This window comes from Hemiscyllium ocellatum, chromosome 8 (genome assembly GCF_020745735.1).
Source record: "Hemiscyllium ocellatum isolate sHemOce1 chromosome 8, sHemOce1.pat.X.cur, whole genome shotgun sequence".
Lineage (NCBI taxonomy): Eukaryota > Metazoa > Chordata > Chondrichthyes > Orectolobiformes > Hemiscylliidae > Hemiscyllium > Hemiscyllium ocellatum.
In genome coordinates, this window is record NC_083408.1 from 82,731,520 (window position 1) to 82,750,005 (window position 18,486).

General features: G+C 38.9%; 1 protein-coding gene across 1 annotated transcript in view; it reads left to right on the forward strand.

The window, feature by feature from the left end:
- mdga2a (MAM domain containing glycosylphosphatidylinositol anchor 2a) overlaps window positions 1–18,486 on the forward strand; it is a 924,938-nt gene that overhangs the window by 385,068 nt on the left and 521,384 nt on the right. The window contains exon 6 of the mRNA XM_060828983.1: window positions 4,324–4,593. Within this exon, the coding sequence (XP_060684966.1) occupies window positions 4,324–4,593 (270 nt within the window). The remainder of the gene's footprint in view (window positions 1–4,323; window positions 4,594–18,486) is intronic.

Consider the following 18,486-nt stretch of genomic DNA (forward strand, 5'->3'; position numbering starts at 1 on the left):
ACTTTTCTATAATTCTCTGAGGAGCTCCAGTTGTTAAGTGTTTATATGCAAGTTAAATGGTTAAGCCTTGAAACTTGAACTATCAGCTGCTCTCCAGTAAAATTGCTATTACAGACTGAAAGTAGAGGATAATTCTGTTTACATGATTCAACATCATGATCTCAGTAACGTGTTTCAAATGCTACAAGATCATTATTATAATGAAGGAATTCTTAGCACTGGTTTGGTTTTTGTTACCATAATAACCACATTCCCACTCACAGTGGTATCTTGACCTATTTGTTTTGTTGCCCCTATCCATCTCTCAAGTGATTATTGAGGTGGATCAGATGCTTGATTACCATCTTTCCTGCAGCAGCCAAAAGAAACCTGACCAAAATTTACAAGCAAAGGAATAAATGACTGTGCTGGCATTTAGTTGCAATTATTGCTTCACACCTTGGCAGTGAAACCCAACACAGGTGCCAAGCATCATCAACAAACAGAGGTCTGAATGCTTTCAATGAGCACATTAGAGGCACACAGTGAAAGATGAGCTTTGTACTACAGGGTTATAAGGGTTTCTGGAAGCAGCAAGTGATTCCAAGCAGTCTACAGACCACATTATTGTCAGCAATACACTGTGTTTGATTTCTCGGTTATGAGTGGTTTGCATCTATTATATTGATTTATGTGGCCTTTCAAACTCCAGGCAGAGTCATTTTCTGAGGTTAAAAGCCCTCAGGATGCTAATGCATAGAATCCTTTGCTGTTTAAGTGCCACCAGCTGAACTGATGCAAATACCATTTCATTAGCCTTAATAACTGAGCTTAGCACCAACCAAAGCAGCTTACTTATGTGTCTAGAGTTGCAACATTAACAGGGATAACACTCTTGGTTAGATTTTCAATACACAATGAAGACACAGCAAAACAAATAATCTAAATTGCTATTCGATCTAGTGTTTGGGAGGACAGTGTTGGGCACTGTTTAGTTCACTGATTTTTGGAGGTACCTTTTTCAGTATTACGTGCATTCAGAAGAGAAATGGTGTAGTTTAATTTTGCGAGTCAGCTGTTGTACATGTTATTGATGTGGATACTCAAATTGCTGTAGAAATTTTCACATAACATAATGCACATACTCCATTTTCCAAGACAAGAATTCATGTACCTTTGCGAGGCCTCCAACATAGCTATTCTCTGCAATTGTATATAGTGTTCTCACTCAGTAACAGTTTCTCAACTTTTCAAAATCTTAACTCATAGACTCAAAGACTTTTACAGCACAGGAGACATTTGGTCTGTGTGTTGGCACTGGTCAACTTAATCTGAGTACATCTAACTTTCTAGCTCTTGACTCTGACCTGGAGGCCATGACAATATAAGTAAAAATTTAAATACTGCTTAAATTCAAAGTTGCTGATGGAATGACCCTTTCAGACAGTATATTCCAGACTCTCAAACAAAAGTTTCTCTTCCATTCTCTTAGCCTTCTACCTCTTACCTTAAATCTCTGCCCCTTGGTTATCAACCCCCTCCAATTATGGAAAAAAATGGCTTTCAATCTACCCTATCTATGCAGCTCATCATCTTATACATCTTTATATGGTCCTTTCTTAAACATTGCTTCTCCAAGGAGAACAAACACAGCCTCTCCAATCTTTTCTTATTGCTCAGACCTCCTAGCCCAGACAGCATTCAGGTAAGTCCTCCTGTACCCTATCCAGTGCAATCGCATCCTTCATATCATGTGGTGACCAGAACTGCCCACCCTACTCCTGTTGTGGCCTAATTAGCATTTTATACAGTTCCAGCATAACTTCCTTGCCCTCGTATTTTAATTCGGAGCAACTTACCGCAGATGCTAGAATCTGTACTGAAAATAAAAAAAATCTAAGCTTTATCAATAAAGGCAAATATCACATATCCTTTCTTAATCACTTTATTTGCTAGCCCTGCTACCTTCTGATCAATGGATATACACATCAAGATCGTCTTGATGTTCAGTACTTCCCAGGGTGCTAATATTCATAGTGATATCCCATGCCATAATAGTCTTCCTGAGTGTATTATTTTGCAGTTTCCTGGGTGAATTCCATTTTCCACTGCTCTGCCCATCTGAGTAGTCTTTTTCTATCCACTTCCTTACAGCTGTCCTCCTCTCTATTTGCCTCCACATCAATTTACATGATCCATGAATATCTTGATCATACTCCCTGATTATTATTCCTGATGAAGGGCTTATGCTCGAAACGTCGAATTCTCTATTCCTGAGATGCTGCCTAACCTGCTGTGCTTTGACCAGCAACACATTTGCAGCATACTCCCACAGGGACAAGAAATAATACTGATGCTGCAAAAAAAAATGGTGAAGGTTGTTCTGAGAGCTGAATGCATGTTGGAATGAACAAAAACAGGCAATACTTCTGACAGTGTAGAGGAACCATCTCCAAGCTTTGTTTCCTTATTGTATTGCTGTGAAAATGATTTGCATGGTGTAACATCTGCATTGACTCAACTTTACACACGACTGATCAACAGCTTGGTAAAAAAGGATGGATAAAATCGCATCAGTGATGCTACAACGAATAAAATGGGAAAAAAAAAGTAACTCACATCAGACATGCCTTTCATGATCCCCGTGTGTTCCAAAATGTTTTACGGCCAATGAAGAACAATACATTTGAAGTGAATTCATTGCTTTACAGTTATGGGATTGCAGCACTCACTATGCCTACTCCTGACAAAGATTTCAGTATTAAGGAAAAGTTACACCACAATTTTATCTTGTCGGTCACATAATAGTCTTTGAACTGTATGTGGTGTCTGGGATATTTGTGTTGTTTGTGGGAAGCAATTGCTCTCAGTAAATAGAGTATGATATCTAGTCTATTGACTTTACCTCCATGGCTGGTGAAAATCAGCTATTGAATTACAATGAATATGCTAAACCAGGATGAGTTACTGACAAATAATATCTTTCTATGAGCCTCTGTGCAGAAACATTATCGGTAGGAAAACAAGCTGCTGCTTCAGGCACAATGACCTTCATATGCCACATGTACCAGCCGGCTTGATTATTACCAATGGGAAAGATGAATAATGACATGCACTCCCTGCAGGTCCAGAACACTCCACTGAGAAATCAGGACTAAAAATAGACAGAGACCACCAGGCTTCAAACCAGCGATTTCCAGGTGATTCCAATTGAATGAGCCCATTATTGTTCTTACTAAAATCAATCTTGAACATTGAAGAACTATTTACAAAGAAAGACAATTAGCTGTGCTGCACAGGGTTTTAAAATGTCATATGCAACACGGTTTGCCACTCCTGCACTGAAACATCCTCTAATGCACATTGCTTACAGAGAGCATCTGAGACTCACGATTAGTCTTAAGACTTGTCCCCTGATATGCTTTGAAATATAATCATGATTGACAGGCAAGATATTTATGTAGACTGCATGGAAATTGTCAATCAGTCACTTTAATCTCAGCAGGGCAGGAACCTTTATTTTAATGCTTCCCACACTAAATAGGACTTAAATTGTGATAGTCCACTGAAGGGGGGTAGAACTATTGAGTTTAGATTTTGGTAGGTTATGTAAACCTAAAATCCAAGATCCTGACATTCAACTTGCATTCATGCAGCTGTGTGCTCATCATTTTTGTCAAACCACTTCAGAAATATCTAATGGAACAGGATAGAGCTGCATGCTGCCCCTAGACTCTAATGCATGCTACTCCTGTTTTATTTAAAATGTTGCACGAATGCAGAATTTGCAAGATAACATGAGGTACTACTTTAAGTGGTAAATAAGCAATTTATAATATACACAATGGTACTTTTAATAAAACAAATTTTTTAAGAAGCATTATTAAAACCAGACTTAACTGATGAATAAATGATCCTATTTTAAACGGATTCCCTCATTTCACCCAATAGAGATGGTTCATTTGAGTGTCCACACTTGGCTCGAGATGCTGCTTTGACATCAATGACCAGGAATGTCAGTAAATGGCTTCACTGATATCCTACAAATTGGTATTGCAGCTCTTAACATAACTAATTGCTCAATAGTAGAATTCAAAATATGAGTGAACTATTTAATGTTTGTTTTTTTTCTCTCTAATAATAACGCTTTTATGGTGAATGTACCACAGGCCATAGAAATGATCCTTTTTTAACGAATGATCATCTAATTACTGGGCTTTTATGAAGCTGTCTGTCACCATGTAAAATTTAAATTTTTGAGTAAAAGTGTGTTCTTAGCAGACTTGATAAAAGATGACTAAGCATCCATGTTTATATTTCTTCCATTGATTTTTTTCCTTACAGCTTCCCCTTCCATCAAGTTGTTGGTTCCTGAGCATATTGTAGTAAACCCTGGGGATTCACTTTCCATGGTGTGTGTCACGACTGGTGGAGACCCCCCTCCCACCCTAACCTGGATCAAGGCCATTGGACCTCTTCCAAAAACAAGTGTGTTAAAAGGAGGGACCTTAACATTGCATTCAATCAATGTAGAGGAGGCCGGAGCTTACAGTTGTCTCGCTAACAACAATGTGGGCAACCCTGCCAAAAAGTCGAGTACAATCACTGTAAGAGGTAAGGAAGCTTTATGTCACAAGATATGTCTGTTTCAAGATAATCATGCTATTATGGCGCTGAGAGCATTTGGTCTTATGTAGGTTAGCTTAATTCAGTTGGGACAGTAAGCAATACTGCGATTGGTGCTAGTGCTCATGCTCTATGGAGGAACATATTGTCTTGAGCCCCTGTTTCTGATTGTCATGAAGCAATTCCTGCTGATGGTGCACTGTTTGAGCAGACAATGTGGACAGGGACAGGCACAGGCACCCAGAAGCCTATAGATACTGGTTGTTTCGATTCAAACAGGAAGAATGACGAGTTGCAACTGTATCTCAGCAGACCAACTGAATGGAGGAGCGAGAAAAAGGTGAAAGCTAATTGGGAACACCAAAGGATTCTTTTGTCAATTATTGATTTGTTGCTTTGTTGGAAATTCTACTGCAATAGCCAGAGCCCTCACCCATTCAACATACACACAGGTTCAGCAAAATAGGTTCAGCACACTGGGAGGTAAAACTTTGAATTTGTATATCATAATGGGTCCAATTTGAATTCTGATTGAAAATTTGTATTGTACATAGCCCTCTTTACATGGAATCCTCAATGAAGAGAAACTATTGGTAATTGAAGTGACTTGATATCGTTCAACATGAGTTGTTATATAAACAGTCCATGTTAATACAGTGCTGTGAATCTATCATTGCAGGTGTCCAATGCTCAGAATTAAAACATATGCTAGATGAGAAATGTTCAATATTTTTATTGCGATGATGTTGAACACAAATTGCTCTGTAATCCAGTTACATTGAAGTCTACAAACTGGAAGACAAGTACACTGAAAGATACATGAAGTTAGTGCTCCAAATAGTTGGCAGGGACAGAAGCTAATGGCATGTTGAAATGCAGCATTTGACTCCTACCACGTAATGTGGTGGTAGTCTTTAGATAGCTGATTTTAGGGACCCTTTTAAACATAACATACTGGATAAGGACATGATAAGAAAGTTCATTTTCTGAACAATCCATATATTTAAGAAAGTCTTGTTCATTAGAATATCTGGTGCTTAAATCGCAGAAATAGAATAGATGAAGTACAGGGTGACAATGAGAGATCCAGGACACTGGCTTGTTAGACAGAATGAACTCAAATGTGTGCTCTTTATTATAGGTTTTTATTTTTGGCACAAGGTGAAGATGAATCCTGCAATAAACACTGGTGATCTAAAATCCACAATAGGTACCCTCCTATGCATCATTACTACCATTAGATTATATATTTACTGTGGGCTTTGCTGCTTTCCATTTTGTTGCATTAATGGAGGGTTTTTACTTGTTACATTTGTTATATAGTTTCATTCTCAATGATTATCAGTTGCAGTGCTGCTGTGTCATTTTAATAAAGTTTATTTTTAATATTTTTGCATGTAATAAATATTGATATGGAATGTATTATGCAGTCTTTATGGCTCCCCTTCTGCTGAATAGAGTTTGAGTAGTTCTGTGAGCTGCTCTTGAGCTCCTCCTAGAGGGATACATTTTATTGGCTATTTGATCTATGGTCTCGATTGCTGTCGTGATCTCCCTACATAAATCATCGTCTGGTGTGTGAGGTACTGTATCAGACAGTAAAGTTCCTTCTGTTGGATGATCATTGCTTAGCCCTTAACTGACCATCTGAATTTTGTAATGCGGATTGCTCTCTTTGATTGCTCAGTCACTCTCATTATATTTTAGAAACTGGAAGAACGTGACTAATACAATGAAAATGTAATTGTTCAGGGACTCTAAATAACAATTGGAGTTAAAATTATTTATAACTTCATGTATCTTCTAAGGTGTCACTTGGGAAAAAAAGACTTACAAACATTCATAAATTAATTATAACACTTGGTCAAGGCTGGCTGTTACAATACAGTATTCCTCATTACAGTCTCTCCCTGTGTTAATGATGCAGAATGTGCTTGGCCCACTTTCTCCCAGTCCTAACTGTAGATATTCATTTCCTTTATCATTTTTTCCATCCTCAGACTCAAACAAGGCTCTCATCTGTGGCAACCTTCAACTCTTCTTTTATTTCCCTGCCATTTCACCTGCTTCTGATCTAAATGAAACTTCACTATTAAAAAGAAAGTGTGTCTGAACATTCTATATTCTGCTTGCTTGAGGCTTCTAATCAGTAGCCTTCATCACAAGATTTAAATGAGGTTCCCTGAAAATTTCAATGTAGTTTGCAACTATGTTTTCCATCTACAATACCATTTAGATTTTGTTAGCCCACTCAGTCAAAGACTGCATGTTGTTGGGAAAATACCTGTCAGAGACTTTCCAGGCTGCTTAGCACATAGAAACCTGGGCAAGAATATTTTATGTGGTGGGAGTCAGGAGAGACTGATTACCAAAGCGTTGATGATGGAAGGCAGAAAGAGATTGTAATGTAACAAGATAAAGGGACAAAATTAGGGACAGAGAAAGGTTCAAATGGCAATAGGATAATTATAACCAACAAATTCTGTTTGCAATTATTAGCAGTACAGCTATGATTTAGAATTGTTTATGTTTGGAAGGCTAGATTGCCTAGTCAAGGGTGAGGTTCTGTTCCTTGAGACTACATTGAGATTCATTGCAACAGTGCAAAAGGCCAAGGCATTGATTTCAGAATGGGACTGGGACTGAAATTTAAAATGACACGCAATTGGAAGCTCAGGATGAAGCTTGTAGATAGAATAGAATTTTTCTCAAAGTGATCACTCAAGCTGTGTTTGACATCCCTTGTGTAAAAGAGACCAATCCTAACTGTGAATACTGTATTCTGACTTGGGATAAAGTACAAGTAAATGATTGTTTCATTTGGAAGGAGTGCATGAGGCTCTGGAGGGTGAGAAAAGTGGACATCAAAAGGGTTGCATTTCATTGGAATGCAGGAAGTAGGAGAAGGAGTTGGCCATTTAACCCATCGAGCCTGCTCTGCCACTCATGCAGATCTTGGATGATAGTCCATCTTGATAGATTAATACTTATGATCCCCATGTTCATTGATGGCCTTTCCTGTGTTTTCATGATAAAGTACAAAGGGAAGGCGAGAGAGTGATTGAGGAATAGATCAGGCTGTTGCTGAGGGAAAGGTCCCTTTCAAATTCTTTAGAGAAAAATGTGATTGGTGGTTCCATCATACTGGAGAGGGTGGATATAGCAATGGGTTATTTGTTCAATGTGGAAGTAAATGAGGTAGAAAGTAAGGATCTGGTTTTGGGAGAGAATATAGTCCTACTAACTTTGACTCTCTTCTCACATCAGTCCTGCCATCACAGTCTGGTAAACTATTGTTGCACTGTTACATCTAAATGCTTTACAATACACTGTCAGTGGTCTCACCAAGGCCCTGTACAGTGTCAGCTAGACATCCCTGCTCCCGTAATTGAGCTTCTTGTTATGAAGGCCAAAATACTATTTTCCTGCTTCTCCACCTGCGTGCTTACTTTCATTAAATGAAGTATAAAGGCACCCACGTCTCGATGTACCATCCAACCTATCACCATTCAGATCATAATCTGCCTTCCTGTTTTTGCTATCAAAGTGAATAAACTCTCATTTATCTACATTAACTTCATCTGCAATGCATTTGCTCACTCATTCAACTTGTCCAAATCAGACTGAGGCATCTCTGCAACCTCCTCACAGTTCACCCACTGTGTCATCTGTAAACCTGGAGTTATTATATTTACTTTCTTTATCTAAATCATTAATGCACATTACAAATTACTGGGGTCCCAGCGCTGATCTGTGCAGTACCTACTAATCACTGGCTGCTACTTTATTCCTACTGTTTGTTTCCTGTCTGTCAACCAGTTCTCTGTCCATGTCAGTACATTACCCCCAATCCCATGAGCTTTAATTTTATTTACGTGGGGACATATGAAAGCCTTCTGAAACTCCAAGTAAATCACATCCACTGGCTTTCTTTTATCAACTGTATTCATTGCATCCTCAAAATTCCAGCAGATTTGTCAATCATGGTTTCCCTTTCATGTGTCCATGCTGACTCTGTCTGGCCTTGTCATTTGTTCTCCAAGTGTTCGGTTATTAAATCAATTACAATGGATTCTAATACATTCTCTGCTATTGATGTCAGGCTAACCAGTCTATAATTGCATTTTCCTTCTGTCCACTTTTTTAAAATAATGGGATTACATGAGCTACCCTACAACAGAACTGTTTCAGAGTTTGGAGAATCTTGCAAGGTGGCCACGCAGTTTGTATGTTCCTTGCAATTTTATTTTTGTATTGTATTTTACCCCTCTTAATCAATCTGTTTGCCTCACTTTGCTGAAATTGAAACTACTCCCTGTCCTCAGATCTGCTTTTCTTTGTCCGATCTGTAAGCCTCTTCCTTTGATCTAATACTATCCTAAGTTTCTTTTGTTTGCCATGACCACCTTCAATGTTTTATTTTTGTGCCAGACAGCAATGAATAATTGTTGCAGTTAATCCAGCTGCCCCTCAAATGTTTGTCAATACCTATCCACTGTCATCTTTTTCAGGTGTGTTCCCCAATGTTTCCCAGGCAGCTTATGCTGAATACCATTGTATTTATTTTATTTATTTATTGTCACGTATATTGAAGTACAGTGAAAAGCTTCATTTACGAGCTGTACAGGCAGATCATAGTAAGAAAGGATGTGCAGATCAGAAAGACTTAGACAGAGGCTTACAGGTTACATTGCACAGGGAGTGCAGTTGGCAAGATCAGCATTAGCGAGGTCAGCATTGTAATTTCCCATATTTAAGGGAGTCAGTTAGCTGGTTGGCTGGATGGCTGGATGCAGCAGCCAGTGTTTAATTCCCACACCAGCTGAGGTTACTATGAAGGTTTTGGCTTCTCCACATCAACCCTTGTCAGCCATCTCTGTCACGAAAGATCAGTTCTCTGTGATGATGGCAATTTCACATCTTATTTAAATTCAGGAACCGAGTCTCAGAATCAACCACATCACAATTTAGTTGAATGAAGAATTCTATCTTCTTATGGTCCCAAGGGATGATGCACAGCTAGGTTTCCAATTGTTCCTTCGTCAGAAATCGTGAAAGAGGCTGGGGAAGGTCAGAACCAGAGATGAAGCCTGAAAAGTGAGAGAAGGGTGGAAATTGAAAGGAATGCCGGTGAAAGAGAAATGTTAGTTGTGAATGTGCCAATGATGGAAGAGCATTATCATTCAGGTTGCAAATAAATTGACCGCGGTTTACATCCACATGGGACAGGCATCACAAAAATCTGTGAGGATCACAATCTCACACAAAGTTGTATTGAGCAGTTTCAGTGGGAATGTTTGCCAGTCCTATGGATATTTTGTAGCCGTACATCAAAAGTAGAATGAACATCCTTGATTTTTAGTTTCATCTGGTTAGTGGAGCTCTAACTTAATGGATACCTCCCACACAATGCTATAAATAAAATTACAATGAGTTGGTGCTGTTAATGAAATATGCTCACCTCAGGAAAAACCCTGTGCGATTGTGGGAATTTAAATAAACTTGATACAAAACATATTGGCTTTCTGAGCAGGTGCACTGTAATCTGACATCTGGCAGCTCTGGTTTTGTCCTGTTGTTAAGGATCCACAATCCTGCAAAGCTCAGTGGTGGTGACTCTAATCAGCCACTCAGTACTGTTACGTCATTTCTCCTATCTGAGAGAGGGAAAGATGTGTACGAGCAAAGAGTGGAGGGAGGTAAAAGAGATTGTCTCCTCATTACTTCAATGTAAAGTCATTGGCCAAGAAGAAGAGTGTGATTGGGAAGGAGGAGAATGTGGAAAATGTGTGGAAGAGCATGGAATAACTGAAAAGTGTAAAAAGAAACATTCAGACAATGAGCAAAAGTGGAATGGAGGAAATTAAAAAATAGCAGAGAAATATGGTGAAATGAATTAGAATGGCTGAAGTGAGAATAGAAAGCAGGAGAAACAGATGTGATGGAAATTGGTGGAAGATATAAATGTATTCTTAAGGTTTGCAAGCATTCCAAATGAGCTTCAGAGTTGCACATAAGGCTTACTCATCATTCTGTATGAGTAAAATGTCAATCTAATCAAATACTGTCTGCTCATTAATTGTGCTTCAAAGATTCAGCTTGTGCTGTACAGCATTCTCTGGTGGGAGTTTATGATCAGTTGCCATGACTGCTAGTGTAGAAGGTGGAACAGACTCTAATGGTGATTGGGAAATTGGAGAGAGGCATGTACCAGATTTATACCCATTGGCATGCACATGACCTTCCAGTCATCTCAATTTCAATAGTTTAATTTAAATGTTAGAATGCATTTAAATAGATTTAAATGAAACAGCAGAATTTTATTCAGTTTAAGATGGGGTCATGATGTGAATTGATCTGAAGTGGGTATAAAGGGAAGCTTCATGTCTGATGGATCTCTTAAAGGAACAATAATTGATTTTTTTTTGCAACTGTTTCCCATGCACGCTTCCTGCAGGTTTTGGTTTCTTTTGTTTTGTGTGCTTCACATTTTTACTTAATTCTATTCGGTGAGAACAGCAGAGTATTTTTATGTTAAAGTTTAAATTAAGCAAACTGTTTTACTGGAGACCAGAGTGTAATTTAAACATTTGCGAATGTTTAGCTCAGCAAACAAACTGTGGTTGCAAGAAAGATACATTTAATGGCTCTGCACATTACTTCTTATCACTTGTAGGGATTTTGAACCAATCTGAGGAAACAAGTTTGCACATTAGGTATTTCCTTTTAATTGTCTTTTAAAACAACACATTCTTGCACTCCTTTTTAAAGGTGGCCTCCAGAATCAAAGTGGTCATTCCGATCAATACTAATTGCTCTCCCCATACACTAAATAATAATGTTCTTCTGGCTTGTCTCAGTAATTGAGGAAAAATACCTCATAACCATTGTATTTGAACAACCCTTTTATACTAAAGTGTGACTGGAGAGATGTAAAAAGAGAGAAAGCTCATAAGAGTTAGGTTTTAAAAGAATATTTGATGCTTTAGGTAAAGCCAGACATGCTGGAGGAATGGTAGAAGACCAATTGTTTGAATAAGAAAAACCAATTGATAAAAGAAAGCATGACATACCACTTATTTAATATCATTCTTTGAAGGTAACTGGTGTTTTGTGCTGTTTGAAATCGATGAGTCTGCTTACGATAGTTGCTCTCTATTTCACTTATGAAATAAGATAGTGTATCAATTCTTCTCAAACCTTATCCCCACAAGTGCTAATTTACTATTGGTGGAGATATTAAAGGTGTACTAAAATCGAATGCACAAATATTCAGATCTCAAAAAATGACTTTTTTTTTTCATTCCTAGATGCATAATTATACAAGGACATATAAAACCATATGAGGCATGTTGCAATATTATTGGAGCAACTATTGTTAATAAAAAAAGAAACAATTTCAGTTCTTTTATAACATTTCTGTAAAGTTAGACTCGGCTTATAAAGGTTAACACTTGAGGCTACATGCAATAAACTTTCTCAACTTTGGACTAGTTTCCTAGCTTTTGTCTCACAATTACTGACGTAGTTTATATACTTTGAAGATGCACAATAGAATTATTGGAGACTTTATTTATTTTTTCCTGGGATGTGAACATTACTGGTATTTCCAGCATTTGTTGCCTATCCCTAATTGCTCTTGAACTGAGTGATTTCCCAGGCTACTTTGGAGGATGCATAATTGTCAACCATTATCATGAATCTGAAAGTCATGTGGTGGCCAGACTAGAAAAGGATGACAGATGTCCTTCTCTTAGTGAACAAGGTGAGTTTTCCCAACAGTGGATAATAATTTCCATGCTCATCAATACAGACATTAGCTTTCAATTCTAGATTTTTTTTATTAATTAAATTAAATTCCACCATCTGCACAGTCAAATTTGAAGCCATGTCATTGGAGCCTCTAGATTACCAATCCAGCAAAATTACTCTGATACCACCATCTCCTAATAATAAAAATTAACGAGAACCAAAATACTTTTTGTCTACATTTTATACAATTCTATCTAGTGGTAATTTATTAGCTGGCTAGAGGAAGATAATAACGATCATATATTTTTCAATGAGGTCACCTTTCAAATGTCATGAAAAATTAGCTGACAGATATGGATGGCACAGTTGCCTCACAGTGCCAGAGATCTGGGTTCAATTCCTGCCTCGGTCAACTGTTTGTGTGGAGTTTGCACATTCTCCTTGTGTCTGGGTGCTCCGGTTTCCTCCCACAGTCCAAAGATGTGCAGGTTAGGTGAATTGGCCATGCTAAATTGCCCATAGTGTTAGGTGGATAAGTCTGGGATAAATATAGGGGTGTGGGTTTCTCTTCGGAGGGTCGGTGTAGACTTGTTGGGCCAAAGGGTCTGTTTCCACACTGTAAGTAATCTAATCAGATACAGAAACTATGTTTTACATTGCCACAGTGAGTAATTATGTTTTTTTCCTAAAAAGAAAATTCTGAATATCTATCTGTTGTGGGAATGCACATGCATTTAAACATAAGAATAATAGACTGTTGGAGCCTTTAGATAAGAAAGATTCTGACAGATTAATTCGCGAATCTGCTTTCTGGGGATGTATGACTGAGAGAGAATTTCCAAGAAGTTCAAAGAGATATCATTAAAAATGTTAAACTTGTGAGCTCCTCAGTTTTCAGTTCTGATGGTTTACATTTAAATTAAAATGACTCTGGTTTGTGGAAGTTTGCATATATATTAAGTCCACATTGAAATTGAGTCAAGAAATAGAGCTGTGGTTTTCACAATCAACTAGTTAGGTGGAGATCATTTTGAAAATTATTTGAAGGAGGAGGAGAATGTATTACACAGATATTGATTTTAGCAAACCTATTTAATGCAAATATTCAAGCAGCAATCTTTGGATGAGGCACATAATTAAATGTGATGTTGCAGAAATCTGAAATTATAAACTTCTTATAGAACACTAGGATGTCCACTTGGATTGTTCCTCCAGAAATATCGCACTTTTTTTTCCCAGTGAGTCTAATTACGTTGACTAAATTTGATACTTGAAGAAAGTGAGGACTTCAGATGCTGGAGATCAGAGTCGAGAGTAGGGTGTTGGTAAAGCACAGCAGGTCAGACAGCATCCGAGGAGCAGGAGAATCAGCATTTCGGGCATAAGCCCTTCATCAAGAATAGCTTATGCCCAAAATGTCAATTCTCCTGCTTCTCAGATGCTGCCTGACTTGCTGTGCTTTTCCAGCATCCCACTCTAAATCTATAGAAATTAACGAAGGTTCTGAAACATACACTGAGTCAGATTTGATTTCCACTGATTCAAAGGGAAGCTTTGACATCTGGCCTGTTTGAAGAAAATTTTAGGTGAATAGACACCACCTGTAACAAATAAGAAGTTTGAATATGTTTGCTGAGCTAACATTTACTATTGATGATTTACTCTTTCTTTCATTCCATTATTTCATTCTTCCTATACTTGCAGTCTTCTTGTCAGGTTATACTAATGCTTCACATGAGGATTGGTAGTGGGTTCAGAATCTGATTTTGAAAGTTTTGAATTTGACCTTTCAAAGTATATCTTCGTGGAGAAAGTGAGGTCTGCAGATGCTGGAGATCAGAGCTGAAAATGTGTTGCTGGAAAAGCGCAGCAGGTCATACCCCTGATTAATGCACCTAACCTACACATCCCTGAACACTATGATTTCCTGAAGAAGGGCCTATGCCCGAAACGTCGAATCTCCTGTTCCTTGGTTGCTACCTGACCTGCTGCGCTTTTCCAACAACACATTTTCGGCTTTCAAAGTATATATGTGGATTAAAATTATGGCTATCCCTTTCTCCCATAAAAACCTTGATTGAATCAAGCCCAAATCCTTTTGGCCTTAACAATGCAAATGCTTGCTATCTGAGAACTAAAAACGGCAATACACTGTAAAATGTGAATGTGAATGACATATCTCTGAAGTATATTACAGTGCTGCAAATAAAAATGGTCTATTTTACTGACAGTGTCCTCAAACTCCACAATCTATAGCCGGAACATGGAACAACAACATCAGAATCACATGACCAAAAGGAAGCCAAATCTGTAAGATATATACATTACAAATATGAGCAGATACAGTCATTCACAGGCCTTATTAACCATTTAATAAGATCGTGGTTGATCTTCAACACCTACACTGACATAGAATCTTAGAATCCCTACCGTGTGGAAACATGCCCTTCAGCCCACAAGTCCACACCGGCTCTCTGAAGAGTAACCCACCCAGGCCCATTTTCTTCCCCCACCCCATTTTCCAATATTTACCTCTGATTAATGCACCTAACCTACACATCCCTGAACACTATGAACAATTTAGCATGCACAATTTACCTACTTTGCGCAATTTTGGATTGTGAGAAGAAACTAGAGCACCCAGAGGAAACCCACGCAGACTTAGGGAGAATGTACAAACTCCACACTGACAGTTGCCTGAGGCTGGAATCGAAACCAGGTCTTTGGACCTGTCAGGCAACAGTGCTAGCCACTGAGCCACCACGCTGCCCTTGGTCCTAATCTCTCTCTGGTTATTCTTTTTCCTTTATCTTTTTGAATTGACTCTAATCTTCTGAACCAAAGATATCTCATGCCCCCTTTTCACCCTCCTGACCTCCTCCTTCAGTAAGCTCCTGTATCCCCTTTATATCTCCAGGGATTCCCTTGATCCCAACTGCCTGTACCTGAGTCATACCTCCTTCCTTTTACTTGAGGTAATTTTCCAAAATATTCTGGATTCTGGGGCAGTTCCAGCAGATCGGAAAACAACAAATATGATGTCACTGTTTAAAAAAAGAGGGAGACAAAATCCCTTCCCACATATGGAGCAGGTGAATGGCCTCTGACTACTAGTATGACTGCTAAAGATTTCCAGCTGGAATGGATAATAGAATTCTTTCTCACAATCCTCATATTTCCACGGTTTTTCCCTGGTGCTGGGGCAAACAGGACTGTTTGGATGGATTTCCAGTTACTACAGATAACTGAAACCTACACTGCATTCATCACATTTCCTGCATTTCTCATCAGCACTGGAACTGATGCGACAACACCAGTGGATTACAAGCCATGATCGATAATTAACTCCTTTTACAACAATTCCATTTTCATAATGTTTCCATGGGGCAGGTATTCTTGTGTCTTTCTGTTTGCTTGATTAATTGAAGACTTGTCCTGATACAAAACAAATCTGTGGCGTAATTGTTCCTGGGAAATGTGCCATGTTTTTTCAGACTTTCAAAAACAATGAAATCTCTCTCCAGTCACCACACTAACATGGACTTTTGTGCATCTGAGTATTTTTTCGAGTCACACTGATATTTGAAACATTCGTCCACAGACCGAATGCACATCTTTCCTTCCACTTGAAAAGGCCAATGATATTCAGACCATTACAGATCAAGTAACTATCAGATCTGAGAGTGAAGTTCAATTTGAATTTCTCAATTCCAAATCCACCCTTTCAGTACCCTTTCTTCTTTCAAGGTTAAATGCCAATCATATTCAGATGCTGGTGATTCTGCTGACTGTAAAAACTTGTTTTTGAGATCCCGGTCTCAATTATTCCCAATTAATATGACATCTCATCATTTATAGGGTCATAGTGTCATGCAGCATGGAAACAGACCCTTTGGTCCAACCAGTCCATGCTGACCATGTTCCCATACTAAACCAGGCCCACCTACCTGCATTTGGCCCATTATCTCTCCAAACCATTCCTATTCGTGTGCTTATCCAAATGCCTTTTAAGCGCTGGAACTGTGCCTGCATTCACCATTTCTCTGACAGTTCATTCCACACACAAACCATTCTGTGTGTAAACAAAGTTGCCTGTCTTTCCTTTTTAAATCTTTCTCCTCCCACCTTAAATATATGCCCCCACCCAGTTTGAAATTCCCTTAGCTTAGGGAAAAGACCCTTGACATTCACCTTATCTATGTCCCTTATGATTTTATTAATCTCTACAAGGTCCCCACCCAACCTCTATGCTCTAGTGGAATAAATCCCAATTTATCCAGCCTCTCCTTATTACTCAAATCCTCCACTCCAGGCAACATCATGGTAAACCTTTCCTGAATGCTCTCCAGTTTAATAATATCCTTCCCGTAACAGGGAGACCAGAACTGTACACAATACTCCGAGATGCTTCACCAACCTCTTAACCTCAACATGACGTCCCATCTCGAATACTCAAAGTTTTGAGCAATAAAGGCTAAACAACTTCCTAACCACTCTACCTGTATCACAAATTTCAAAGACTTTTGTACCTGAACCCATTGGTCTATCTCTTCTACAACACTACCCAGGGCCCTACCATTAATTGTATAAGTCCTGCCCTTGTTTGTTTTACCAAAATGCAATACCTCACATTTATCCAAATTAAACTCTGCTTCTCCTTAACCCATTGATTCAATTGATCAAGATCTCTTCTTCACTGTCCACTATACCATGAATTTGGGTGTCATCTGCAAACTTACTAACCATGCTTCCTTTATTCTCATCCAAATCATTTGTACAAATGACAAACAAAAATGGACCAGGACCAATCCCTGTGGAGCATTGCTAGTCAAAGTCCTCCAGCCCAAAAATAAGCCTCCTCCACCACCCTCTGTCTCTTCTCTGTGAAGCCAATTTTGAAACCAGTTGGCAAGGTCACCCTGAATCCCATGTGATCTTGTGTCAAAAACCCCATTACTCTCTTTCTTGAATATATTGAATGACTGAACATCCACGGTTCCTTGGGATAGAATATTCAAAAGATTCAAAAAGAACTGAGCACAGAAACTTTGCTTTGTCTGAACTCCTAAAAAGTCGATGTCTTATCACATGAATCTGCATAGTTCTAGATCCCCAGCCAAGACCAACATCCCCAGCACCCACCCTTTCAGACTCTGTAAGAAGTCTATACAGAGGAACCTTGATTATCTGAATGAAATGGGTGGGCACTATTTCGTTTGGGTAATTAATTATTTGGTTAATTGATTTCCTCTGGGGCTCGGAGAGGAAGTCTCTCTGTGAAGTCTGCTCCGTGTTCAGGAGACTAGGTAGCAGCACACCACATATGAGCCCCGCCCACCTACAACCCTGTCGCACCCCCCCCCCCCCAACCCCATCCACCCTCACCCTGCCTGCCCCCCCAAACCCCGACTGCCCCACCACACTTCCGCCTGTTCCCCTGTACAGGACAATGTTGGTGAGATTATCTGGGGAAAGGTGGTTCAGGGTACATCCCTGTGTGGAACTCTAGGAAAAGCGTTCGGGGAGAGAGAGGGCAGGAGGACATTAATTTGGAGACAGTGCCTGGATTGTACAGGACTGTTCTTGACGGCAGTGAGCTGAGTTTGTTTTTAGTCATTGTACCTGTTAACAAAAGACACATTTAGGGTTGAAACAGTTCTTTGACATAATGTTTCTATCAGGATCATGGGATCTCCTTCGGATAATCCGATATTTGGATAATCGAGAGTCCTCTGTATTTCAATGAGATCTCGCTCATTCTTCTAAACTCAATGCAAAATTATTCTAGACTACTCACTCTGTTCAAGCAATTATGTCCACTTCATTGCTCATGGAATCAGCTTGGTGAATATTTGGTGCATTTCTTCTCTGCGGTGATGATACTAACTCTGGTAATATAAACACCGAGATTGGTTTCTTACTCAGAACAAGTATCAGAATATTTATTCATAGAACATCTAAATTGAGTCCAACTCGATCACAGACGTTCTGGGCTCAAACTGGTTAGCTAACTAGCCTTCCTGATTGATTGATTACAACATGTAGCAGTAACTACTCAAGAAGAAAGTAATACCTTTACCCAATAATATCACATGACATGTCACACTAATGTCAATACTTAATCCTCTT